At 56.8% G+C, this 25,706-nt stretch overlaps 1 protein-coding gene across 13 annotated transcripts in view; it reads left to right on the plus strand.

The window, feature by feature from the left end:
• Nucleotides 1-25,706, plus strand: part of CACNA1E (calcium voltage-gated channel subunit alpha1 E) — a 173,762-nt gene that overhangs the window by 78,130 nt on the left and 69,926 nt on the right. For all 13 annotated transcript variants that reach the window (XM_068951817.1, XM_068951818.1, XM_068951822.1 and 10 more), the window contains 4 exons: nucleotides 3,972-4,075; nucleotides 6,008-6,160; nucleotides 6,514-6,695; nucleotides 22,757-22,860. In XM_068951817.1, the coding sequence (XP_068807918.1) occupies nucleotides 3,972-4,075; nucleotides 6,008-6,160; nucleotides 6,514-6,695; nucleotides 22,757-22,860 (543 nt within the window). The remainder of the gene's footprint in view (nucleotides 1-3,971; nucleotides 4,076-6,007; nucleotides 6,161-6,513; nucleotides 6,696-22,756; nucleotides 22,861-25,706) is intronic.

Genomic DNA, 25,706 nt, shown 5'->3' on the forward strand with positions numbered 1-25,706 from the left:
AAGCAAGGAGTGTCATTCTCCTAGAGGCACTTTGCAAACCTCAGTCCAAGTTAGAGGCAGCTCAGAGAGTGCAAAGCGTGTTTTCCCCTTTCCTTTGGGAAGGTGGTTGATACCAGAGGTTGGGGATGTGAGGAGCGAAAGCTAAAGGGGGAACTGGGCGCCTCCTACACGGTGTTGGCATGGCCAGGAGCAGGGCGTCCTCTGTGCTGGTGTTTTGGGGAGTGCAAGGTTATCACAGCTCTTGCTGGCACAAGGCATGAAAGAGATGAAAGTATCTGTGCTCTTCTCTCTCCCACGTGCCGCTGAGTGGTCGTGCTTTATCATACTTATTGATTTTGATCTTACAACCAATTTAACAAAGCAGCTCTCCTGAGCCCCTAGACGCTCCTGACTTAATTAAGTCCCTCTCTGCTCTCCAATCAGCACAGCAGTTTGTTGAGGCTGTTCATGGGCTTAAGCACCAGCAGAAGGACCCTGCTGAAGCAGGGGAAAGGAGCGTGGCGTAAAGGGTGAAAGACCACAGTCCCCATGTGCTCATGCCACAGGATAAGCAGCCTGATATGGGAGGGGGTTTGGGTGATACCAGCCCTCACAAAGAGCTTCCCTTGCCACATCCTGTCTTTCTCAAAGCTGGGAAGGATGCCCAGTGTGCTAGGAAGATCTGATATGTCCTAGGTGGCCCCCGTGCTGCCAGGGTTGGATCTCTGCATGTCCCTCTGCCAGCCTGGTCGTTTGTGTTAAACCACGGGTGTGAAATTCCCATGAGAAGCTGTTGGAGGGTTTGCTGCCTCACTGGTGCCGTGTGGTCTCCCTCTGCCAGGCAGTCTCAGCTGTCTCGAGCCCCCCTCTGTTCATTTGCAAGCTGTTATGGGGATTGTCCCATTAGGAATCCTCTTGAGAGGGCCCTCAGCAGCCCCTGTAGTGCCCAGGAGCCTTCAGGGATGGTGGGATGAGGCAGCCTGGTGGGGGACTGAAGTGGAAGAAGCTGGGGAGGGGGTGAGGAGATATTGTATTGCTGTGAGAGGGAGGTATCTCGCTGGCCCTGGAGAGTGTCCCTCTGCCCCTCCATCCCCTCCCCTCCCTTCTCTGCTTGTCTTGCAACCCCTCGACCACTGTGTTTCTGAGCCCTGCTCCATTCCTGCCCTTGCTCCATGGCAGGTCTGTCCCCCTTTCCACTCCTGGTTTTTCCTCCCTCGCTCCACGTTTCCATTGTCAAGTCCTTCTGCACCACGTCCCTTGCTCCTGGCCTCCTTCAAAGTTGTGGCTGCACCCTGGACTCCCCAACTTTATCATTTATCCTTTACTGACTCCCTTTATGCTTTCTTTGCCCCTTTGAGCATGCCTGGTCCCTGGTCACTGCTCTATCCTTTTCCAGGGTATTTCGAGAGGGGAGGAGAGGTAAGCCCGTCTTGCCTGGGTCCTGCGCAGGGGCTGTGCAGGGTGTCAGACGTGGGTAATAGCAGGAAAGCGGGGACTGTATGGTGGTGGTGGAGGCGGCGGTGGCCTGGGGCGTCCCCGGGGCGATGGGAACGTGCTGGGGTGGGGACAGGGTGCAGGCAGGAGCCCTCTCCTGCACCGATCTCCCTGCACGCGGCGCGGTGCGGGGGAGCAGCCCCTTCCACAGCGCGGGGCTTGCTTGTTTCCAAAGTTAAATAACGCACCTAGGACGCCTCTCGCTGCCCTTGGCCCTTCAGCCGGCTTCGGCTTAGCGGCGTGAGCACCGCAACCAGCTCTGGACCTGCTCCCGGCTCGGGTGCCAGCAGCGCTGCCCACTGGTGCTGCGGTGGCAGGAGGGTGGTGGACACCGTCCTGTGTGTCCCGCTGGAGAGGCGCTTTCCGTCTGACCCCTTTGGCAAACAGCGCTGTAAACTGGGGGAGGCAGGAATAGGGGGAATATGAAAATGAGTTGTAGCAGCCGGGTTTGCTGATGGGAGAGAGTTTCTGCTGTCGGGGTATCCTAGGAAACCGAACTCGTGTTTCCGAAGGGGCAGGTACCTGCTGTACCTTGGGGAGAGGAGGAGAGAAAGGGTGCTAATTGCTCGGCCCGCCTGAGAGCTGTTCTGGCCTGTAATTAGATGAATTAGTGGAACAATGACCCAATTTCCTTCAGTTTTTGGATTGCCCAAACAGCCCTGAGGTTTGCTGCCTCCCCCTGTCCCTCTCTCCTCCCTGTCTCCTCTTCCTCCTCCTGGGCCCTTGCTTTCCCTCCCTCGTTACAACCCTTCTGCATCTCTCCTTCCTCCTTGCGGTGCAGCACCCTGGGGACAGAGCTGTCACCAGCCCTCCTGAGCTGTTCTCGGGAGCTCGCTGCAGCCAGGAAAGGGGTGAGCGGTTGCAGCGGGTTGACTCAGGGCTGCTTGGGACCATGTGGCCCAGCTCCTCCAGTTTGTCCCACCCAGCTGGGCAGCCAGGCGCAGTCCCAGAGGGGTGAGCAGCAGGGAGAGCGGGCGCACGATGGAGCCAGGAGCTTTGGTGGAAAAGCAAGCAAAGCCCAGGTGAGCCAAGCGCACAGAGGAGGAGGATCTGTGCTCCCCGGCCGTGCTGCTGCAGGTCTGCCCAGCTTCTGGGCTGTGCTGCTCCCAAAGTCCAGAGGCAGCGGTGTCCCCCTTGCATGTGCTGTGGCCTCTGATATCTCCCCTGCAGGACTCAAAGCGTGCACTGGCTCCCCTCTCCCCCAATTTGTTTTCCAGAGATTGGCTTAAAAATCTTTGTGTTTTAAAAGAAAACCTCTGGAGTCCTCCTTTTGCCTGCCGGTTGTCTTCCAAGGTCATCAAACTTTCATTACTATATATTTTTAAATGCATGTGAGATTCTCAGCTCACTCTCAAAAATCCCAGAGGTGGGGTCTGAGGAAACTCCATGTGCTGTGGAAGTCACAAAGCAGCTGATAGCTGGAGGCACTGAGCAGCAGCCATGCGTTGTCATCACAGGACTCGTTCCGTGAATAGTGGCCTGTTAGCTGGACACTTCTGCCAATGTCCCTTTGGCTCAGTATGGGACAGATGCCTGGGGTCTCATCTTGTCTGTAGGCATGGTCATGGCCATGTGAACCTTCTCCTGTGCTACCTGTCCTGAACAACTTAAATGTGGTTGCCCTGCTTGCCTCAGGGTGAGGCTAGGTATACGTGCCCTGTTTGATACTGCTTGGGGCAGGAGGAAATATAATTTCTTTGCAAACGCTCACCCCAGGTGCCGTGTTCCTGCCTGCAGTGGTTGAACCTTTCATGGTGGTGTTCTCTCGGGTGGTAAGGCTGGCAGCTTGGAAGAGCAGGTTCCCCCGGGGCTTTAGGAGCACAAGTGGTTATCAGAGGGACAACCCACATCTCTGGAGTGCTATCTCTGGTCCAAGTTCCTCCTGCCCTGCAGGCAGGTCAAACCAATCCCACAAGGCAAGTCACGGTCGTGAAGAATGCCATATCGATGGTGCTTAGCTCCCAGAGCACGATGAGGTGGCACGGGTTGAGCTTTAGCACCGTGGCGTGGGGCTCTCCCCTAAGCCGTCCATCCTGACGCCTGGCACATGGGGGGAATAGGTGGGGGACTGCGGGGCTGGGTGTTCACTGGTGACTTTGATTGGCTAAACAGCGTGGCTTGTGAGCTTTTGTGTCGGCATCCGACAGGGCTTAGTGTCTTATGGGCTTTGGGAGGCATCAAATTGGCATAAAGTTGCTTTCTGTGCACCTGCCGGCAGGCAAATTCCAGGCTCTGTGCCAAGCAGGGCACGTTTCTCTTTGTGGCTCCTGCTGAGCCTGGCTTGGAAATGTGACTCTTGGCAGCGGTGCACTCGGTGTGACTTTTCTCAGCTCATCTGGGGCTGCTATGTTCAGCTAGGAGATGGCTGTGGACTCGAGGAGGGCGGATGCACTGGCTCTGGCTGCCAGGCGCCCAGCCGGGGCACCTCAAGCTCGCGGGGCTGTGGGATGGCTGAGGGCTCTGCTTGCGGTAACTGCTCTCTCTGTATCTGGCTGCAGCATCCTTGCCACTGCCGGGACGCACTTCAACACGCACGTGGACCTGCGGACCCTGCGGGCTGTGCGTGTGCTCAGACCTCTGAAGCTCGTCTCAGGCATTCCCAGTAAGTTGGATGCTCTTGGTCTTCCTCCTAGGATGTTCATATTTCTTTCTGACGTCCTTCAGATTTAGAAGAGTCCTTGTGCCACCTTGGATGTAGGGTGAAAATCAGGGAAGCAGGGGAGAATAAACCTCTCCGATCACAAAGGGATCAGGGCAGATCGTAACACGCAATCTTCCCAGCAGTCCCTTTGGTAAACTAAAAGAAAGAAGTAACTACAGAGCATGGAAACATTTGGTGTCCCTGGGTGGCATTTCCTCCTTACCAGCCAGTTTGAGGCTTAGCACACTCTGCTAGAACAAGGTAGGGATCTGCAGATCGGCAGGACCTGCAGGCTGGTTCGGCTCCCTGGCCAGAAGGCAGTGGGTGGATCCTTTAAGGACTGAGGTTTATTCAGGGGAGATCTAGTTTTTGCAAGATTTCATCTGCAGGAATGGGGATAAATAAAGAAACTAGGCTGTGGGTATCTCTGATCCTCCCTTCCTTCCCTCCTTGGGCACTGAACGTGCAGTGTGCTCGATCCGTAACTTGGAGACAGGAAGGGGGAGAGAGAGGAACGTGGGTCATGCTGGTTACTGAGTCCAGCTACTTGCTATTGGTGTGTAAAAAAAAAAAAAAAAAAAAAAAAAAAATGCTGTGCTGGATGCTGAGAGCTTTCTCACCGCCTTCCTGGAGCCCGGTAACAAGCTGCAGCCCTGCAGAGCAGGCCATAATTGTAAATAGGAGAGATCAAGGGCAGCACCAGCTTTATTAGGTTCTGGAAATTTTGTAGGCAAGCACACCTGCCTTATAGACCCTGAGAAATTCCCCTGTGCTTGGGTGCTGTGAGGGGTTTAACTATGTGCCCTGGGCAGGATGCAGTCAAGGGGCACTGAGAACTCAGTGGCTTTGTGCCACTGGCAACAGCAGCTTGTCCCCAGCAAGCAGGACCAGAAGGAAAGCTGGAAGGCAGCCCCAGCAAAAGCTCTTCTAAGAGGAAAACGCCCCTTAGTTTCAGTGGCTTTTGGGGTTGGGCTGTGGCAAATGAAACCTTCCCTCTCCATAAAGCTGGTGGCAGCAAGTCATTGACCGCCCGCTAGCTCTTCAGTGGAGCTGTGTGGTCCTTGCCCCTAGTGCTCAGGGTACATGGTACAGATACTAAAGCAAGCAGCAGAGAAATCCTGGAAGGAAGGCATCCCTTCCCTTGCTAGCTGGAGCTGTCTCAGCCTGGCCCCTTTCACCAGTTGCTGCTCGGGAGATGCTTATCAGTCCCTTTGGAAAGTGGGCTGTGCTGGAAGACCTGGTCAAAGTTAAGGTTCCTTGGAAGAAAAAACCTGCCCTGAGGAGCAGGTTGCTGGGTAGATGTGGGCCTCCTTGCTGAGCATGTGCCTTTGCTTACTGCTACGGGGGGATGCCGGGGGGATTATGGCTCTCGCTGTGTCCCTTGGAGATGCCACCCAGACAGTCAGTCCCAGGTGCTCAGGCAGCAGGCTGGGAGGACGTGGTGGTTAGTGCAATGTGGAAGCACCTCAGTGATCCCATGGGAATCAGGGTGCCATGGTGCTGGGTTCTGTATAATGTGTTGCAAGTGTTGGCTCCTGCCTTGATGAGCTTTTATTCAAAAAAGTCAAAGTACAGAGGGAAAGCAGAATACAGGAGGGAGGATTTGATTAGTGTTGCACGGTGAGTCAGAGGCAGACCCAGAAACCACCTCTTCCTGGAGCTCTGCTCTGCACCCTAGCCCTTCTGCTTCTCTCAGGATAGCATTTTCCTCCGTGGTCCTCAACTGCCTGAACAGAGATCCTCCAGTCTGTGCTCAGGCCTGTTGCATGTATCTGACTGCTCTTCCTCTTTCTCCATGGTCACTGTCTTCCTTGCCACGTGTAGGGTAGATGTGCCCCGAGTAGGGAGGCCAGCAGCACCTTGCTGAGTTGTGCTGTCTCTTTTCACTTTCAGGTCTACAGATTGTGCTGAAATCTATCATGAAGGCCATGGTGCCTCTTCTCCAGATTGGCTTGCTGCTCTTTTTCGCTATTCTGATGTTTGCCATCATTGGCCTGGAGTTTTACAGTGGGAAACTGCACCGGGCCTGCTACACAAACAATTCAGGTGAGCACAAGGTCCCCGTGCCCTGCCCTGCACCCTGCAGGGGTAGAACAGCCAGGACGAGCTGTGTTTGCGCCCTGACAATTCAAATACCAGTGCAGCTGCTATCATGGGAAGCCCAGGGCTGAGAAGAGCCTGCATTTTGCTTCATGCACACTGGGCATCACCCAGTTGTGTTCAGGATGTTGCAATTTCTTCTCTTCCTTTACGAGGGAGATTGGTGTGCAGCCAGGGCCAGTCCCAACGGAGGCCCCCTGCTCTGTCCCAAGCCCATCTGCACTTGGGCTTTTCCCCTCTCCTGTCCTCTGCTTCTCCCTTACCTTTGTGTCCTTTGACTCTCTGCTGTCTGCTTGCAGGTGAACTAGAGGAGCTGGACCCCCCTCATCCGTGCGGGGTGCAAGGATGCCCCCCAGGTTATGAGTGCCGGGAGTGGATCGGTCCCAACGATGGGATCACGCAGTTTGACAACATCCTCTTCGCTGTGTTGACCGTCTTCCAGTGCATTACCATGGAAGGCTGGACCACAGTCCTGTACAATGTGAGTAACATGGCTTTGGGTCTCTCTGGGCAGCTCGGTAGGGGGATGGGGAGCTGGAGATGATGTCAGGGGAACGCAGAGGCGTGTGTTACATGTGTCCTTGGGTCCCCTGGGCTTGGTCTCATCTCTGGGCTGGTTTTGCAACCTGTTGCCGAGAGTGAAACCTTGTGAGTATGGGGTGCAGCAAGCCCTCCTGCTCAAGGGCTGTCCCTGGGGAGCGTGGGAGACATCCTTCCTTCCCTGTGCTGGCATCCTACGCTCCCCAAAGGCAGCTTAATAGCCGTGGGCATGTTCTCTGGGCACTGTTTATTTGCTCTCCCTGCGGGCCACACAGCAGACGTGCCAGCATGCCTGAGGGCTGTGCCCATGTCCCTTCCTGTCCTGACGGCAGGTCTGCGACAGTGTGGGCATGTGCCAGCCTCGGAGTGCAGCCCTGACCACCTCTGCGGGCAGAGCGGGGTGTGCGGTGTCCATGCCTGGGCTGGGACAGGCTTTTAGGTGTCCTGCTGGGATCTGGGGCCTTTGGCGTTCGTGCTGCAGATGCCTGTTTGCCCTGACAAGGTGGGGGATCGACTGCGCCGTGTTTCTGTGGTTCGCTCATAAGGGAGCTGTGGCATGAAGTTTCTAATGTCCGAGCCTGCAGGGTGAGCTGGGAGGCACCTGGGGAGTGAGCTGGAACCAGGAAAAAGACACAGGGTGTCACAAAGTGCGATATCTTTGTGGGCGACTGGCCATGTAAGTAGGTCTCAGTTTACGGGCTAGAAACAGCCCTGCCAGTTCTGTTCCCAGCCTAATTTCAGCATCAGTTTCAGCGTCATTGCACCAGGAATGTTTTTATACCCCGGTTCCCATAATGCCCAGAGACTTGCAGAGTGGCATCGCTCTGCAGGAGGCAAATTGGATGGTTTGTGATGGGGGAACGTGCTTGGATATTTACTTTGTTGTGAGCAGAAAGGGTGATTTTAACTCTAGGCCTCCCGAAGGAAGGTGCTGCCCTTGCCGCCTTGGGGGCTCAGTTCCTCGCCGTAGATCCCAGGGCCCTTCTGGAGGGGACAGAGGACCACAGAAACCTAGACCAGACTAAAAAGGGGAGCATTCATGGCAGTGGGTTAACCTCGCCGTGAGAACTTGTCCTTTCTCATCCTAAAGGAGACGATTGGCGTCTGGAGCTCGTTGCTTCAGCAGGGGAATTGGGCAGAATTGAACCACTTGGGAGTTAAGACCAAAAAAGAACACTTCTTGGCTGATTCTGGCATATCAGTGAGATTAGAGACTTGACTACACTGTGTATTGCCCAGGCGTAGTTGAATATACCATGAAAGGTGACTTTTTTTCCCTCACAGATCTGCCTGCTTCCCCTGCCTTTGAAGTGTCCGGGCATTCTCGTCGCTGAATCGCGGCCCCTAAATGCCCGGCAATGGCATGGGAAGCGTGGCGTGGCCCTGGCGCTCGGTTAGGCTCTTGGCCCTTCTTCCCCACGAATGTCTGAGAGGAGCTAGCGTGGCGCTGGGAGGTGCTTGCCCAGCTCTGCGCCTTCCTGCCCCCAGACCCACCACCTGCTCAGCGCTGGGATGGGGCGCATCCGTGGCCCGCTCTGCCAGCTGCCCTGCTCCCTGATGAGATCCCAAGATCTAGTCAGGCCCGAAACGCTACGAAAACCACTACTCTGCAGGACTTAGCTGGCCTCAGCAGGGATTTTTTTCCCTATTTAACCCCGTAGCTAGTAAATTAGGTGACCACCTAGGTATCCAAATGCTTTTCCCAGCATCTGTTGCAACGCTGGCCAGGTGCTCTCTGTTGTGATGTCCCCAGCGGCTGGGACTGTAAGGTACCTCCCTTTCCCGTTCCTCTCTGCAAAATCTCAGCTATTACTTACCTATAATGAAAAGCATTAGGGACCTTTCTTTGCTTGTAATTGAATGAAGATTTGGGCCTTGGTAGTAAAATGCTGCTGATTCACTTTGCTGTTCATCCTTCTCCACCTCCCACTTTTCCCTGTGCCGTCCCTTGGACGCCTCTTGCCCCGGCTGTCTGGCTGTGCCTCTTCTCCCTTCCCTGGACATGGCTGTGCTCCTGATGAGTTGGGCTCCTCTGGGGACTCCTAGGTCTGGCAGGTGACTTGACACTCTGCTGGTGGCTTCTCTTTTCCCTCCACGTTGGGTGACGCAGCAAGAGAGGTGCATAGGCTGCCTGGCCGGACCTGGCTGCTTTTGTAGGCTCCTGGCCGTTAAAGGCCTGGAGATCCTTGGAGAGCCTCCTTGCCTCCTGACAGCAGCCCAAGTGGGGAAGTTGGGGCCAGAGGCAACAAAACGCGTTTCTGACTCTTTTGCAGAAAGGATGTGGAAGGGGAGAGAGGGGTAAAGTGGTATCGGGGAGCTGGGGGTGGCCAGAGCCCGCTGGGGGGGAGGAGAAGGTCTGTGGTGGTGGATGTGGTGCCATGCACAAGGGTTGCCATGCTGGAAACCGGCCTGAATGACGCGATGTGCTCAGGCGGGTGGGAGGCATGGGTTTCCTGGATCTCCTTGGCCGCTGGTGTGGTCTCGGGGGCCAGCGGGCCGTCCTGCCAAGCGCGCTCGCAGCCAGGACCCCCAGCTGCATGCCAAGGAAGAGAGGGAGCCGGGCACGCGCAGCACTCTGAGCTCGGGCTCCTGGCACCGGCAGAGCCAGCGATTTGGGACCTGGCCTTTCTCCCGTACCCTACCAGAGCCCGGCAGACCCGGCTCCTCTCTGCAGCGACCCCGAGCCGGCACCCACGGGGCTGTGCCTTCCCCTCGGGGCCGGGGCCCGCTCCCTGCCCGTTTCGAGGGCCAGCGGGGCGCTCTGCTTTGTCGCCGGAGTAAAAGGAGCAGCGAGCGACTGCTTTCAGGCCTGGCGGAGGAGAGGAAGAGCGCAGGCAAAAGGTCTCAGCAATCTCGCAAAGCAATTGCCTGCTGTCGCATTCCCCTGCGTAGCTGTATCGTGATTTTTCGGATCCGTTTTTCCCCTGTTTACCAGGTCTGGAAACGTGGCTCTCGGAATTTGTAGAGAGCATCATGAGAAGATAATTAGCCCCGCGGTATCTTCCCCGTGTGTTATTTCGTGGAAGTGCTTTCCTTTCCCCCTCTTTGCGCTCGTCTTGCCCGCCTGACGTGCTCTCTGCCTATCTAGAAATCACAGTACGGTGCAAAACAATACGAACAAACAAAGCCCTCAAACCGAGGCACGTCGTGTCTTTTCCAGCTCCCATCCCTGGGATCCCTGGGAGCCGGAGGGACTTTTAAGTCCTTTCAGAGGGAATTTCAGGTTTGTGGTTCCTCTGGCCCTCTCTGCCTGCCTGCCGCAGTGCAAAACGAAGGCTAGGAAATATTTGCTCCCCCCCCTTCCCCCCCCCCGCTAGAGCAGATACTTCTTCCCTGGGCTGGATTTAGATTAAACCTGATCCCTGTAGGGACCACAGGGAAAAATAACTCTAGCAAAGAGGACTGCTGCCCTATTTCTCTGCTTAGGCAGGCAGGCTTGTGCGCGGGACAGTGTCCACCTTTGCGTTTCTTAATTAAAGAGCAAAGCTGCAGCCGGAGCGGCTGCCCTGGGGCTGGCAGGGAGCTGCGGGCTGCGGCACAGGGCTCGCCGGGCCGTGGCGGAGGCCGCCGGCGCCCAGGCGGCACGGTGACGGGCACCACTGTCGGCTGCGGGTGCTCAGCTGCGGTCCGCGAGCCCCGGAGAGAAAAGGGAGAGGAGCCTGCGAGGCTCAGGCGCTGCGCGAAGGCACGCCGTCAGTGGAGACCGCCAGAGCCCGCTGCCTGCGGAGAGCCTGTTTCTTTATGTGGCTCTAGCTGCCAGGTCAACTACTGACCGCAACGTTACCGAGCTAGTAAAGATACGTGGGCTAAAGCAAAGCCGCAGACAGGCTAATTTGAGCCAGGGTTGTTTGCACAGCAATGATAACCAAGCTGCGGCCAGGCCGGTGCAAGGAGCTGACTTGACTTTGTGATGGATGTTAGCGGTGATGGGTAAAAATATTTGCCTCTTGAGCACGCAAGCATTCAAGCAGCATTGGAGGAGAAGCGTGCGTGCTGCAAAATTAAAAATGCATGGCAAAGCATAAAGGGAGGTAGCAGGCCACAGTTGCCTGCTATAAACCTAAAAGCACTCTTCTGTCGCAAGAGACTGGTTTGGAGAAGCTGGAGGGCGTTAACATATAGGGGTTTCAAAACTCGATCCCTCTCAGCCTTGAGCATAGGGAAACGCCAGGGCCAAACGCTGGGAGCTTTCTGTGCTCTCTGCCCCGCAGCTCGCAACGGGCCAGGCAACGCTTGGAGGGTCTCACAGCAGAAACTCTGCCGACCGCCTGTAAAAAGCAGGGAACGGAGCTGCTGCGGGATTTGCAGTAAACGTGACTCAACAGCCACGTGCTCCCAGCGCGCGCGCAGGCGGGCAGACAAGCTGCGGCGAGGAGCCTGCCTCGCGCTGGCTCCGGGTGGCCAGGGGAGCCCGTCCTGCCGGCCCGGGAGCCGCCGGCTCGGATCTGTGCCACGGGCTCAGCGCGGCGAGCTGCGACGTCGGTGCTGGGGGAGCAGCTCTGCCCCAGGCGGGAGAGCTCCCGTCGAAGAGAAGGCGTACGGGCAGGATCCGCGGTAAGCGTGGGGTGCAGAAGGAGCACCGAAACCGCTGCATCCAGCCTTTTTACCCATTTACATTCAAAATAAATCTTGCCGCGTGCGCAAGTCTGGGTTTTGTGCTACCGAGCAGAGGAGAGGACTTTTGAGTGACTTGGGTGGTTTTAAGCATAAAGCAACAAATGTGAGATCTTTTGTTGGAGCCTGATTTTCAAACGTGGTGAAGCAGCCACCCTTTTAAAATTGGGTGTGTTTAGATAGCTGTGAGTGGGGCAGCGGAAAGGGAGGTGTGTGAAATCACCGGTCACTCCGGAGCACAGAGCTCGGAGATGCGCACAAGGCTCCGCTCTCCCACTACCTGCTAGCTCTCAGGTTGTAATAGTCTAGTGGCCTTGGAGGGACTAAGAGGAGAATTCTGTTTTAAAGGCAGAGCAGTTATTTTTATGTGTGTGTGTATGCACGAGATTGCCGACCTCTTATTGGCGTAAATCCCTGGGGTTTCACAGTCGCTGCTTGAGATGGTCGGCACTCAGCTGCCGTCCCTGAAGCACCTACATTGAGTGCCATCTCTCCCTGCCGCGTTGCTAACCAGGACCTGAGCATCCCGCGGGTCTGAGTGCGTCTTTCCTCCCGTTCTGAGAGAGGGCAATGCTGCCCCTGCTTTTAACATGAGGCAGCTGAAGGCCAGAGCAACTAAATGCCCCAGCCAAGGTGAGGCCGGGCAGCGACGGCGAAGAGGAGTTTGCTTCTGCCCGGGGGTGCGCGGAGCTGGAGCAGCGCATCTGGCACAGCTTCTCTGCTTGGCTGAAATCTCCCTCAGAGCCAGCGCTTTCAGGAGCTGGAAGGTGGGATGCTTTGAGCCATTGCTTCTCCTTGCTCTCTTGCTTTCTCTTAACTCCGTTGTGTCCCTTCCCACTTGCTTGCGGCTGTTTCTCAGATAAAGCTGTCGCAGCCCCTCTGCTATGGTCTCTCCCGTAGGTGTTTGTGCCTGATGCCCTTGGGTGCCTGGGCCAACGGTGAGAGCTGCACCAGCCGTGGGTTATAGGGGTGCTCGTAGAGCAGCCGGGGCCAGCGGGAGAGGAGTTACAGGGCTGCCAAAAACTGCAGCGACCTGCCCCAGTACCGCACGTGCTAACCCCTGGGCTTTCCTAGGCCCCTTTCTCAAACCTCATCGGCAGATGTCTGCCTTGCTCCTCGCTGCTCTTCCCTCCCGGAGCTGCCCCCCGAGAACGGCGGCTGCCCGGGAAGCGCAGGAAACACAGGGGTGTCTTTGGAGAGGGGAGGAGGAGGGAGAGGGGCAGGGGACTGAAGGAGGTGGGAGAGACGCGTAGCAGCGGGGGAGCGCTTTGCTTTTCAGCCCTCCGGGCCCTGGGACGTTGCCAGGCTCTCGCGCTGGAGCACTTGCGCAGGGAAAAGAAGTCCCTTTTTGTGTGTTTTAAATTAAAACAAAACAAAACCAAAAAAACCCAACCTGTCGGGAGGTATGAAAATTTAATCAACACCCAGCGCGCTCTTAGCAGCTTGCTCGCAAGCACAGATCTTATTACCTCTGCAGCTATTTCAGTCGGATCCCAGCAGCGCCGAGGCCGCGGCAGCCAAGCGCCATGTGCCGGGCGCTGGAGGGCGGATGGAAAAAACACCCCGGCCTTTCTGTGCCCCGGGACAGAGGCCGGGCCTGCTGCGAAGCGCACCCAGCTTCTCTCACGCTGTGAGCCTGGGCCAGCGCCTGAGCCTTCCCCCTGCCGCCGTCCACCGGGCTAGGCAAGAGCTGGGCTCCCCTCGCCTTCCCCGGGGAGCAAGGCAAGCGGGACCGCTGGGAGAGGTGCGAGGACCCGGGGTGGGGGGGATGCCTTTTCCCCCCCTACTTCTTGGCTCCTTTCTCCGTCTTAGCGCTCAGCAAAGCCGGACCCTCTCTGGCTCGCCATGCGTTCCTGCATCGTGCATGCGCGCGCGTGCTGGAAATGGCACAGCAAGAAGCAAACGGCGTCTGCTGGATCCACAGATTTGAAGGCAAGTCCTGCCGAAAGCTCCCTGCGAGATGTCTCTCTCCTAGCCCGTCGGCCGCCAAAAGCGGAGCCGCCGTTGGGGTCGGCGAGGCAGCGATGCTCCGGCGCTGCCCAAGAGAGACGGGCTCGAGGAGGGGGGGCTTTGCAGGGGGGCTCTCGGCTCTGCCGGGCCTTCTTAAAGCTGCTAACGAAGTTACAGGCTTCGAGCTTAGGCACCGAAAGCGGAGCGGGCCAGCGAGGCTTTGCCAAGCCGCGTCGGCGTCTTGCGTGTTGCAAGGATGTTTGGGGACATTGGGATGAGTCGGGGTCCTCGGCCAACGTCAGGGGGTTCTTGCTGCGGGTGCCTGGCTCTAGGGAGCAAAACCTTCCCCCTCCTACCGCCACGAAGGCCCATCCACCCGCTTCGTTTAGGCGGAGGTGCTTCCTGACCCAGCAGCACACGGGCGCTGGCTCCAGCGAGCGAAGCAGCAGCGTTGGCTCGTCTGAACCCCCGCGCTGCGGACCCGGGGCGGAAACGCAGGTGCCGCGGCCGAGCGCCGGGTTTAACGAAGGCTGAGCAGTCTGGCGGACTTTACCAAACGCTTACACAAGGGAAAACTTCCTCCCGCCTAGGAGGCGGTTAAATGAGCGTGCTGGTCCCCGGGGGGGGTGTTCTGGCCGGGCTGGCGAAGGCCCGGGAGGGATCCGGCTGCAGGAGCGCCGCCGCAGGGTTGGCAGCACCCCGGCCGGCCCCGAAGGCGCCCACTCGCCTCCGTGCTCCTCTGTCCGGGTGATTGTTCTCGAGAGAGCCGAGTAGAGGAGAGTGAAAATCAGTCTCCGCACTTGTTTCAAACTGTTTCAAAACGCTTAATTTTCGTAACGCTTTGAGCAGTGCATTTTTTTTTGGAGTTAAAAGTGGAAATGTTTCATTTGGAAAATAGAAAGATGAATTATATTGATTCCTCCCCCCCCCCCCATCTCCTCCTTTCCTCCTCTTACCTGCACGTTGATCCCCACCCACTTGGGGCATCCCTTTTTGGGGATCCCTGGCTTCCTGCTGCCTGTTTGCACCCCGGGTTTTGCACCCCCACCAGCCACCCTCAGCCCAGCGAGCAGGCTGTGGCCATGCTGCCCGGGGAGGGGACGCTGGCAGCGGGTGCCCTGTGACCGGAGTTCGGGGACCCTCCCTGAGAGCATCGGGTACTCGCTGAGCGCGCTCTAGGCGACGCGCCACGTCCGGCCTCGGGTTCGAGCCTGGCCGCCTGTCGACTGCTGCCTGACAGCAAAGCGTACCCCAGCTTCGAGGAGGTGCCGCCGCCCCGCGCTGCGGCCCGTGGCCTCTGCCCCGGCAGGATCAGGCCCGCCGAGGGCCAGCCCTCCTCCTGCAAAGGAAATGTACCAATTTCCTCATTAACCTAATTTGGGAAAGAAAAGCATTTTCATTCAGGTCTTGTACGGCCCCGGGGTCGCTGATGGATACCAGGCACGGCTGGCGGGCAGTGAAGCATGGCCCTGCATGCGGCAGATCAAATTACAGCTATTAAAGGGAAGAAAGAGATCTGTTACCGTGCTGGGGGGAGCAGCAGCGGGTGTCAAGGTCTCGAGGGGACTGGCTAGGCCAGGGAATCGGCTGTAGGGTGGTGGGTGTGTTGTTGTTGTTGTTTTGGGCTGGTATATTGGGATTTTGATGCTGTACCTGCTGGTCTGCGCGTGCCTTTGCAATGCGGATGGAGGCGTGGGAGGCAGCGCAGGGAGCGATGGCTCTGCCCTGGGCCGGGGCATGGTGCATGTTGCCGCCGAGGTAGGAGCAGTGGGAGTTGGTAAGTTGGGGGCCTGACTGCAAATCTTGGAAGTACTGATGATTTCACATCTACTGTCCCGTCAGTCCCGATGTCCCTCTAAGGCAGGTAGAAAGCCTTGGGCTAGTGCTGGGGAATTTAAAAAAAAAAAAAAAAAAAAAAAGCATGCAGGGCTAGAGAAAAGCCTCCTGAGATAATAGCTTTCCTCTTCTTCCCCAAACCTTCTCGTTACACAGAAGAGAAGGACGAATAGACCTTTCCTGCCCTGCTGTGGTGGTTGTGGAGGTCTGAGCACCACATCTCAGCCTAGTAAAGCCTGCCCGCACCCCAAGTACTGCCCGAGACGCTCAGCCTGGCATGGCCGTATCTGCAGCCCTGGGCAGCATGATTCCAGCTCCGGTAGCAGGTCCCTATGGGGTGGCGCTGCCACCGAGTGGGAGATGCGTAGGCAGAAGGACAGCAATGAAAGCAGAATCGGGGGCCGCCCTACAGCCCTCGTCCCGGGAGAAGAGGCTGTTTTCTCCTTCCCTGCGATTGGCGGATGCCCACAACTGCAGGCTAAGCGTGTGTTTGGATTTTTCCCTCTTAGGGCAACGCTATCTATTCCCCGAGCAGGTCACAGACAGTTGGTTTCAGTAATGACTGTATATTACACCAATCTAATTATGCGTTGTTTGGTCTGGATTCAAACAGAAATCGCAGGGGCTCTATCCTAATGCAGATGAATTTTGACAGGGGGCTCAATTGAACACAGGACATTAGTGTGTGCAGGGAGGCGTTTGCTAGTGCTTGGAGGGGGGCAGAGGGATCTCTTGTCTCTGCTCGGAGCTGTTTGGCCTTAATGCTTTGCGGCAGGGGCCATCTTTCTCTGTGCCTGGTCTTCCCAGTTGGGAAGACTTTTGTAGCTGCGCGCTTTAGGGGATTGTCCATCCATCCGTCTTTCTTCCTTCTTTTCTTTCCTCTGCGATTTGCAGGCCTGTTGACGAAATTCAACCCGAGCTGGTTGTGGTGATCTCCATGATACAGTTCTTACAGGTAGTTAGGTAGAGGGGAGGAAATTCCCTCCCCTGCACCCACCTTCCAGGTGAAGGCTGAAGTGGGAGCTCAGCCCTATTACTAGACACTGGAGAGTCACCGAGAGAGCACAGATGTGTGAATGGAGGCCAGTGGCTTCCTAGATCTTACTGCTCCCAAGACAAGCTGAGTGCACGCTGCCTTGGTTGGCAGGATCCTAATTCCTCTCCCCGAGCCACTGGGAAATGGGTGGCGCATAAAGGCACACTTGCAAAGGCAGAACATGTTTTATGTTTATTTTTAGGTAGGAGAGACTGAGTTTGTGGGTTTTTTCCCCTTTCCCTATAGCAAAGGAATCCGAAAGTTTCCCATGCGAGTGCAGCCTGAGGGAGGATACGTGTGGGCTGCAAGCTTGTGCTTTGCATTCCACTTACGTATATATTTAGACTTCTTTAGATTTCTAGCCCCCTGAGTGAGACCTTCTTTTGCAGCTCTCTGTGCATTTCCCGCCCTTTGAAAACACAAGAGCTGCAGAAACAATAGACACACTCTGGGTTCCCGGGAATCGGTCCCCATGGCCACCGACTCTCCCCGGCACCAGTAATTTCCTCCTCCGAGCAGGCTATTGAGAAGCGTGTGCTTGCCGTGAGCTGGAAGGAGCTCTTTCACCAGCTGGAGACCCATGGTGGCGTGTGCCCTCCTGGCTATGTCACCTCGTGAGGTCTGGGCCTCGCTCCTGCTCTTTCACGGGTTTCCCAGCACGACACGAGGAAGGGGACAGGTTGGGTCATTTTTAGGCCAAAGGCCTTTGCCTGCAGGGCACAGCCCCCTGGGCTTAGCAAGCGTGAGGGCAGCAGGGACAAGCCGTGTCCGCTGCGGGTAGGTCAGTGCTGTGCAGTGATTTGGCTCCTGCTGGATAGGGCTTGGGACCTCTGCAGTGGGGTGAGCCGGAGAAACACCACTGGGGGCTTTGTGTCTCAGGGAAACCCCAGCTCCCTCATTTTCACTGTCGAGCTCATGCTGCTTGTGTTGGGGGCTCAGTTATTTCTGCATGCAGTAGGCAACGTTTTTTTGGCCGTGGAAGAGCACAGGTAACGATGTTTTAGACTTGGGTGGTACATAACAGGAAGGTAATTGCCTTAAACTAAAGGGAAGAATAAACTAAGATTAGCCTGTCGGGCAGGTCCTGAATTTCCCAAAGGGCATGGATTAGCAAAGGGGCCTGGTCTCTAGCACATGGAGCCCAGCATTGCAAGGAGTCCAGGAACATGAATGAGGAATTTTTTTTTATTAAAGGAGTTACAGTGTTCATTTAGTTTGAGGATTAAATTAGCTGTGGTCTCTGTCTACCCTGACCTCTCTGCATGGCAACCTACTGCTGTCTTAAGCAAGGGGAAAGAACATGTAGGAAGGCGCTATGGTCCAAGGCAATGAATAATTGCCTAAGGAGGAATATTAAGAATAAATGGTGCCAACAAGGGGTGGAAAAAGTGGCTGCTTAGTAATGAGGACTACATCTTAGCACTAAACAAGTAGGGAGGTGATGTGGGAGCGGCCAGAAGTCAAGCAGGCACGGACCTTGCAAAGGGCAGCCTTTCCCTGCTTCCATCTTTGTGTGTGCCAAAAGCCAAGGTGAAGCATCCGTCCAGGGCTGACTCCGCACCCAGATCTCCCCACCCTCCACTTCACCTTGCCCTGCTCTTATTTGCAGAAGTGAGGAACCATTCGCTATTCCTTGAGCGCGGAGGGTAGGGGGAAAGGAGAAAGTGGACATGACCGTAGCCGAGCTTGGTGGTAAAGTGCCAAGACCATTGCTCCTGTCCGCCTGGCGGTTGGCTTAGCTCCATCCCAGCCTTCGGAGAGAGCTGGCACATGAAATGGCAGGTCTGGTAACAAGTATTTTTAACAACTCCCTCAAGTTGGGGGAGGCACCATCTGACTGGAGAATAACGAATGTAATGCCTATATTTAAAAACGGGGGGAGGAAGAAAAAAGTAAGCCAGGCAGGAATAGGACTGTAAGCCTGACCTCAATCGCATGCCATTTCAGAACAGATTTTGAAGGCAAAAGAGGAAAATGAATCATGGGTTTGCCAAAGGTAGGTCATGCCAGGCTAACCTGGCATCGGAGAACTGGTTTCTAAGCACAGGAAACACGCAGAGCTCCTCTCTGTAGTAAAGCATTTGGTATGGGAAACTGTTAATGAACGAGAGAAGATGAGAAGTGGAAGAGGAGCTGTGAGGCTGGCAAGGAAGTGAGCAGCGTGGAGATGGTGCTGGATGGTGCTGAGGGGAGGCCGCGGCTGCTGGCGGCCAATGGAGCTCCTCAGGGACTGGACGCAGACGTTGCTTCTCTAAGCTTACGATGTTGGCTAGTTTTGTTGAGCTGGGGCGTGGTGGAGGTTATCACCCCAGGTGGAGGAACCGTGGCCTGGAGGAAGAGGTATGGGATGCAGTTAAAAATGCAAAGCCGCGGGCTTGGGGAAGAATAACAAAGAAATCTCCTAGGATCCCAAGTCCTTCTGATTGGAAAGTGCTGGTGTGGAGAAGGACGAGGATAAACTAGAGACCGCAAAGTGACTGTACGGCCGCAGAGCCACGCAGCAGGCTGCAGGTGCAGGAGCAAAGACGTGCAGGCGCCACGAGGAAGTGCTAGCGGTGCTGTACCGGGGTCGTGGGACCCTGTCGAGATCGCTTGCTTTGGTCTCCTATGGCCAGGGAAGATGAACTGAGCCAGGGCTGGAGCAGGGAAGGGGCTGCTAGGTAAATTAGGGAGAGAGAATCTGTCACACAAGAAAAAAATAGAGGAACCTGACTGACTTTGGCTAGCAAAGTAAAGGCGGGGAATGACCATGATCGCTATCTATAGATATATAAGGATGGGAAACAGGAAGGAGAAGAGCTATTTAAACCAAACACTGATGCTGGCAAAAGAACAAATGGGTATGAACTGGCCACAAATGAATTTAGGCTGAAAATTAGAGCAACCATTAGAGCGTCTGCTTGAGGATAAGCCTTCCACGGGGAATAGCGGACTTTTAAGGTAGGGCTCCCAAGGAGTCTGAGGGAGATGGCATGATGTGAGATGGCAGTGATCTGGACTCGGCAGCTCTGTGAGACCCTGGCAGACCAAATCCTCCCCCAAAGGCAAAGCTGTTGGACTTCAGCTAGGGAACGTAGTGCATGTCAAAGTGTCGGGATTAACGGGACATATGGCCAGGCTTGATGGTTCCTTTGGTTTCCTGGGCAGACGTGCTTTAGCTTTGAATGTGGAAAGATGGAAATACATACATATACATGTGTATATATAAATACGTATAAATATATACGTATGCACATGCATACAGGCACACATGCTGTTCTGCGTGCTGGTGTCCTGTTGCACTGGATCCTTTGTGATCACTCTCCCTGTGAAGGTCTAGAGAAGCTGCTGAAAATGCAGGGCCTGCGAAACACTGAGCCCCTCAGCTCATGCGTTTCCCAAAGCCCCTAGATAGCCCCTCGTTTCCCCAGTGGGGACCGTTTGCAACTCGCTCAGCCGAGCGCTTGGCCACCTGTGGCTGCCTGTGCACCGCAGGGGTGCTGCATAGGGGCTGGAGCAGGTCTCCGGCTCCTCGGGGAATAAAAGGACAAAGCTGGCGGTTGTCACGGCCGAGCAGCTCCCAGCTATCCGGCTGCGGCCAGGCTGCCTCGCTGGGCGACTCCAGCATGTGGCTTTGTAGGGAGTGCCTGGACATGCTCTGGGAGGCTTCATCCTGTGGTTGGGGGATGCCAGCAAAGGTGGTGTCAGCCAGGGGACACACGCGGCTGGTCGGAGCAGGGGCGATGGTCAGGGCTGTTCCCTGGTTTGCCAGCGGAGTGTGCAGGCTGGCACAGCGGTGCCCAGCTCTGGGCGCAGGATCGGCCTGCCCCAGCGTGGCTGTGCTGAGCCCCTGCCGCAGTTTCCCCAGCTGTGGGCTCCAGATGCTGCAAGGTTTGGCTGTGCCTGTAAAGCACGGCGGTGTCTGCAGCGGGGAAGAGGCAGCCTGGGAATTGCTGCTGGTGTCACTAGCCGATCACCCCAGAGAAATTGCTTGTAATCTGCTGCTAAGTGGTCACCTCTCTTTTAGCTGGTGGGCAGAGAGAAAGAAATTGCCCATGCAATTGCAGAAGCTCTCTTTAAATCTCCTTGGAGTGATTTGACTGCTGCCGTACACATGCTCTCTCCCTTTCTCCAGCAGTGCCTGGGTTTTGTTCCCAGCATCTCGCGAACGGTGCGTTCACAGCGAGAACGTTCGCGATGTGATTTGATGGCTTTTCGCAGCGATGGCAATTCTCCCAGCCCGTCTGGGAGCAGCACGGGCTGTCTGCCTCGGCAGACCACCTTCTCCTTCTCTCCCCCTTCTTTCTTCTGGCTTTGTCATTTCTCCTCCCTTCCACCCAGGAATTAGCACCATGCTCTTTATTCAAACGTATTTCATGCACAAGTACAACCGGCTATTGCTGTAGAGTGCTTCCCAGCTCCTGCTTCCCAGCTCTTTCCTCTATATTTCGCCATGGCTCCTGTGCCTCCTACATCTCTTCCCCTTTTTCCACCCTGTCTGCAGCTGAGATCCCTCACAGCTGGAGGGGAGAAGGTCAGAGGAGGAATGGAAGTGGTCCAAGCACTGGGGAAAGTTGTCTTGTTCACCTGTTGGGAAGGAATTCATCTGTTTTGCATCCCTGGTGCCCGGGACCGTGGGGAAAGCCTGTGGCTTTTGGATGGGGCCAGTTTTGCAGGCGAGCGGCCCCAGAGCGGGCGGCAGGTACCTGGCTGCGTCTTGGTGGGGTCTGGAGCCCGGCTTGCGTTCGGTCTGAGGAGGGCGTGGGCGCTCGCTTGCCCGGGGGGCTGCTCTGCACTCGGGGGGAGGCTCGCTGCTTGTGCGGTGGTGCAGGGGGCTGCAGAGGGGGCACTCGTCCCCTTTGCTCCTCTCTAGGATGTGGGGCTGATAACTGCGACCGTCTTGCTCGAAGGCCCTGCCTCGGATCAGAGCCCCTTTGCGTGGCGCCGACCCAGGTGGGGAGAGGGCTCCCCGTGGGCAGGCGAGTGGGGTGACCCGCCTGGAGCGGGCTCGGAGCAAGAGCCGATACCCTGTGCTCTGCTCCCTTCGGACCGCCTGCTGCTGGAGACGCTCGGCACTGGCTGGGGAGACGGAAACACCCCGAAGACCGTTGCCACCAAGAACGGCGCTATAGGAGAAGAGCGCAGCGACCCCGAGCCAGGGTTCATGGGGCACCTCCGGAGGGCGGTGATGAGCGTTGGCCCTGCTGTTGGTGTCCCGCGCACCGTTTCCCGTCTCTCCCGGCTCCCTTTGGGGCTGCCGTGTCGGGGCCCTGGGTAGCGCCGAGCCCGGAGGAGGGGATGGCACAGCAGCCTCGGCTCCCAGCGCTCCCGTCTCCGGGGAGGCCTGGCGAGACGCAGGTTTGAATCCCCGCTCTACCACCTCCGCCCGGCCCTCCTCGGCCTCCCTCCGAGGACTAACGCGCTAGTTGCCGCATGCGCCTGTTTGCTGACGGAGGAGGTGGTGCCTCCCCCCCGGCCGGGGTAGGTTCGTGCGGAGGAAACACCGTCAGGGCCCGGAGAGTGGTGCTCGGCTGGCATTGCTGCTGACATGACACCTCGGTCATCTGAGGAGGACCTCGACCCTCCTCGGAGACGCGCTTCTCCTCTTGCAGCGCCTCGAGTTGGCTCCTGCGCCGGCCGGCGGGCAGACGTGGTGCCAGTGACTCAGCCAAAGACGAGGGCTTAATTAGCACGAGGGGAGGGCGGGGGGAAGGAAAAGCAAGAAAGAGTCTTTCGTTGCAACAAGATTGATGCCACCTCCCCCAGACAGTCACGTTCTGCCGCATCGCCGCCCGGCCCGGCGGCACGCGCGCGGCAGGGCGGCCGGGGCCGGCGAAGCGGCGGGGAGGTACGGAGCGGGCGCTGCTTTATTAAAAGCCTCCGTGAGTAATTGTCTGGAGATATTGAGCAGGGCTTGCCAAGGAGTCTTTTTTGCTGTCAGGCTTTGCCCTGCGGTTAGAGCTCTCTGGGCTCCTTGCAGCCTCGGCCAGGGCCAGATAACATCCCCGGGGGGCGGGAGGGTGTCAGTGAGCTATTAGCAAAAATACCCACCCGGAGGTGTTGGGGGCAGGATGGCCAAAGGCAGCTCCTTTCCCCTGCGGGTGGACGGCTGAGCCCGGAGGTGTTGGGGGCAGGATGGCCAAAGGCAGCTCCTTTCCCCTGCGGGTGGACGGCTGAGCGCTGGCAACCTCTTGTTCAGGCGCCAGCGTACCCCAGCTGTAAGGCAGCCTGCGCGTCTCTCCCTCTTAACCCGTCGCCCGCTCGGCGGCCGGGGCCCGCTTTCCTCTCCCCGGCCCCGTCTCGGCGGGACGCGCGGAGGAGCTCTGCGTCGAGCTGCCGGGGACGCGTGGGGAGGGAGCCTGCCCAGGGCTGCGCGGTGCCTGCTCCCGTCTCCGATAGCCCGTCCCGGGCCAGCGAGGGCAGCCGGGCCTCCCGGCCCCTGAGTAAAAGATATAATAAATAGCCGGTGTGAAGGGGGAAAGAGCATCCTTTCTGCACCTGCGAATCCCGTGCGCACCCTCGACCCTGGTTCCCCTTGGCTGTGCTGGTGTCGAAAGTAACGCTCCTGTTTTTATTTTCCCTTCCAGACCAATGATGCCTTAGGAGCCACCTGGAACTGGCTGTACTTCATCCCCCTCATCATCATTGGATCCTTCTTTGTCCTCAACCTCGTCCTGGGAGTGCTGTCAGGGTAAGCCAGAGACTTTCCTTTTCTCGTTGTGCCCGGTGCGTGCCGCTGGGACAGCGGGGCAGCCGTCGCCCTCAGGGCCTCGCAGGTCTTTGGGGAGCAGCAAGGCCCCGTCTCCTCCCTGCACGGCTGCCTGCCCCTCGGGGGCTCCTCGGGGAGCCTGGCAAGCAGCAGCAGCCGGCAGCAGCTGGCCTGTGGTTAAATCCGGAAACGTGAGGGGGTATTAGGCCTGTGGCTGGTGTGTCCCCACTTCCCGCACTCCGTCCGGGCAGCTGCTGGCTCTGCACCTCCGAGCGAGGCTAGCGTTAAGAAGGGTCACTGATTTGTTCCCCTTCTTGAAGATGCGTTATGGTTTATCCACCTTGCTGGCAAGCTCGTGGTTTTGGTCACCTGTGGAAAATTGTCAGTGTAAACCTTCTGGCTGTTTGTGACCTGGTGGAGGGGAGAGAGATGGGGAGAGCCTTACGGAAATGCGTATGAGGAGGGATGTGTACGCAGACGAGTGCTTTCGACGGCTGCCGGTGGATGCAGGGGAGGGATGTGAGGCAGGGCACCTCTGTGGCTGTACCTGGCGCTGGGGGGGATGCGATGCCCTGATGCCCTGAGCAGGGAGGCTTTGACGTGCCTGAGGTGCACGCTGGGGCACATGGAGGCGACACAACTGTCCCCGTTCTGCTCTTCCCAGCGCAAAGGAGAGGCTGTAATCCAAGCCCTTAGACTGGGTTTGGAGAGGAAAAGGCTTCTTGTCTCCATGACGATGAATTGTGGTTGCATCAGCACATCCTGAACCGCTGGCAGGGGCTTAGCACAAGGGGAGAGCACAGAGGGCACGAGCCCTCCTCCGTGCGGGTGGCCCCTTCTGTGGAGGGTGAGCGGTGGGGCTGCCTGACTAAACCCAGGGGCTTTGGGAGACGGGCTGCAGTAAGGGTCTCAGGCTGCCTCATAGGGAGCAAGGTGCTACGTACGGGTTATGAAGACATCTGAGCAGCGTTGGGCGGCTTTTGCATTTCTTAGGCTGTGTCCAACTTGGGGACTTGAGCAAAGTCCAGCTGGACATCAGCCTCACACTGGACCTTTCCTGCAAGCATCCAAAGAAGGAAAGTTAGAAAGCTTGGAGTTAGGCAGCTGGAAGAGCCCTTTACTGTGATGTTGAAGGCTGCCAAGATAACGCGTCCTGTGAACACACTGTGAAGCTTTTGGTGTCTGTGTGATGCTGAGAACAGCCTGGTGATGTGAAATTCAGCAAGATAAGGCCGCGCTGGCCTGCAAACTAGCCGGGTATGGGTCAAGCTGAGTAATGCACCAGTAGGAGGACCATGGGCTGCCTGGCCCTTGCCCTGATCAGCAGATGCCTCAGACTCGGTTCTTGCCCATCCTGGTTTGCATAAGGCAGCTCTTCCCTGCTCTCGCTCAGTTGGATGCAGTTGTCTAGGGCTCTTCCCAGGCACTGGCTGGCATTTCAACTGTTTGTTTATTGCTAATAGGGTTTGTATTGGGGACGGATGCAAGTGGGTGGGTGGCCTAATTGGCAATGGAGATGCTCTAGTGGTATGCCAGATACCTAGGGAAAAGCATGACTGCTCAGCTCCCCAGAGGGCTGAACGAGGTGAGCAGAGGAGGTGAACCGGGTTCTGTGACCCTGGGTGCAAGTCCACCGGGCCCCACGCTGCCCTGGAGCGGCTGGACAAGCAGCACCGGAGCGGCTGACCACATGTTCCCTGCTACCTGGCCACGACTGCAAAACTTCTGTGGGTGTACCAAGATCACCTGTACCTGTGTCCGTTGATGTGCCACCCTCAGAGACCCCCGCTGCAGCAAGGAAGCTGGGTGTCCTTTGGACGGCACGGCTGGAAGAGCCGCGGCACGTACTAGGGAGGGGAGCGAGGTGAGGAGACAAAGTGCTTCAGCCTACAAACAACACGGGTTCTTGAATAAAAATGCACGAGGATTAGGTCTCAGTAAGAATGACTTTTTCCTTGCTTTCCTTGTTTAGCTTTTATTGTTTTTAGCACTTCTCACATTCCTTTTGGGCTAGAAGTACTTGGCTCTCCTCCAGGAGCTGAAGTGTGACCTTTCTGTTCCCATGTCTCTTAGTTAGATGAGCAACCTAGGGAACTGGCTGGATCATCTGCGCTCCCTTTTCACTCCTCTCGGCTTAAATGAGCTTGGAGGTGAAGGTCACTTTGGTGATGAGCTCTATGGAAACGCCTTCCTGTGAAGGAAACGTTTCCTTCGGGTTACAGCGTTGCTTTGGGGGAAGGTTCCTCTGACAACGTGGTGAGTCTCAGCCTAAACACAGCAAGGCGGAGGACTGTCCCTGCCTGGAAGGGAGTGGACTCAGGCCCTCAGGACAGGAGCCGCATCAGCTCTCCTCCCCAGCAGTGGCACAAGGAGAGATCTCAAAAGCGGTGGGGATTTGGCTGCTGGCCCCATGGTTGGAGGAGTCTGATGTGGTGTTACTAAAACAGCAACGTAGCACTTTTAAGATGCTTGTAACCACCCTGAATCAGCTACTTGCCTGGTCTCTGTCTGTGAAACCATAATTTGATATGAGCAACCTTGTCAGCTGTTCTCTAGACTCCCCTCCCGTGCACAAGAAAGTCATACCTGGCCAGCCTAAGATGTGATGACTCTTTTAACTCAGAGTGTTATGGTGAGCGCCAAGTCCTGGCAGCCTTCTTGCTCAGGTGTCTGTCCCTTCTACTATTTTATGGGAAACGGGGAGGACGTCTGAAGAAGATGCAGAACATGGTAGCACCTCTAGAGACAGAAGTTTCTTTTTCACTGCTGGCCAGGGAGACCCTGTCCTGTGTCCTCCAGCATGGTATCACTTACTGAGACTGTGGCTG

Source organism: Struthio camelus, chromosome 8 (genome assembly GCF_040807025.1).
Source record: "Struthio camelus isolate bStrCam1 chromosome 8, bStrCam1.hap1, whole genome shotgun sequence".
NCBI lineage: Eukaryota > Metazoa > Chordata > Aves > Struthioniformes > Struthionidae > Struthio > Struthio camelus.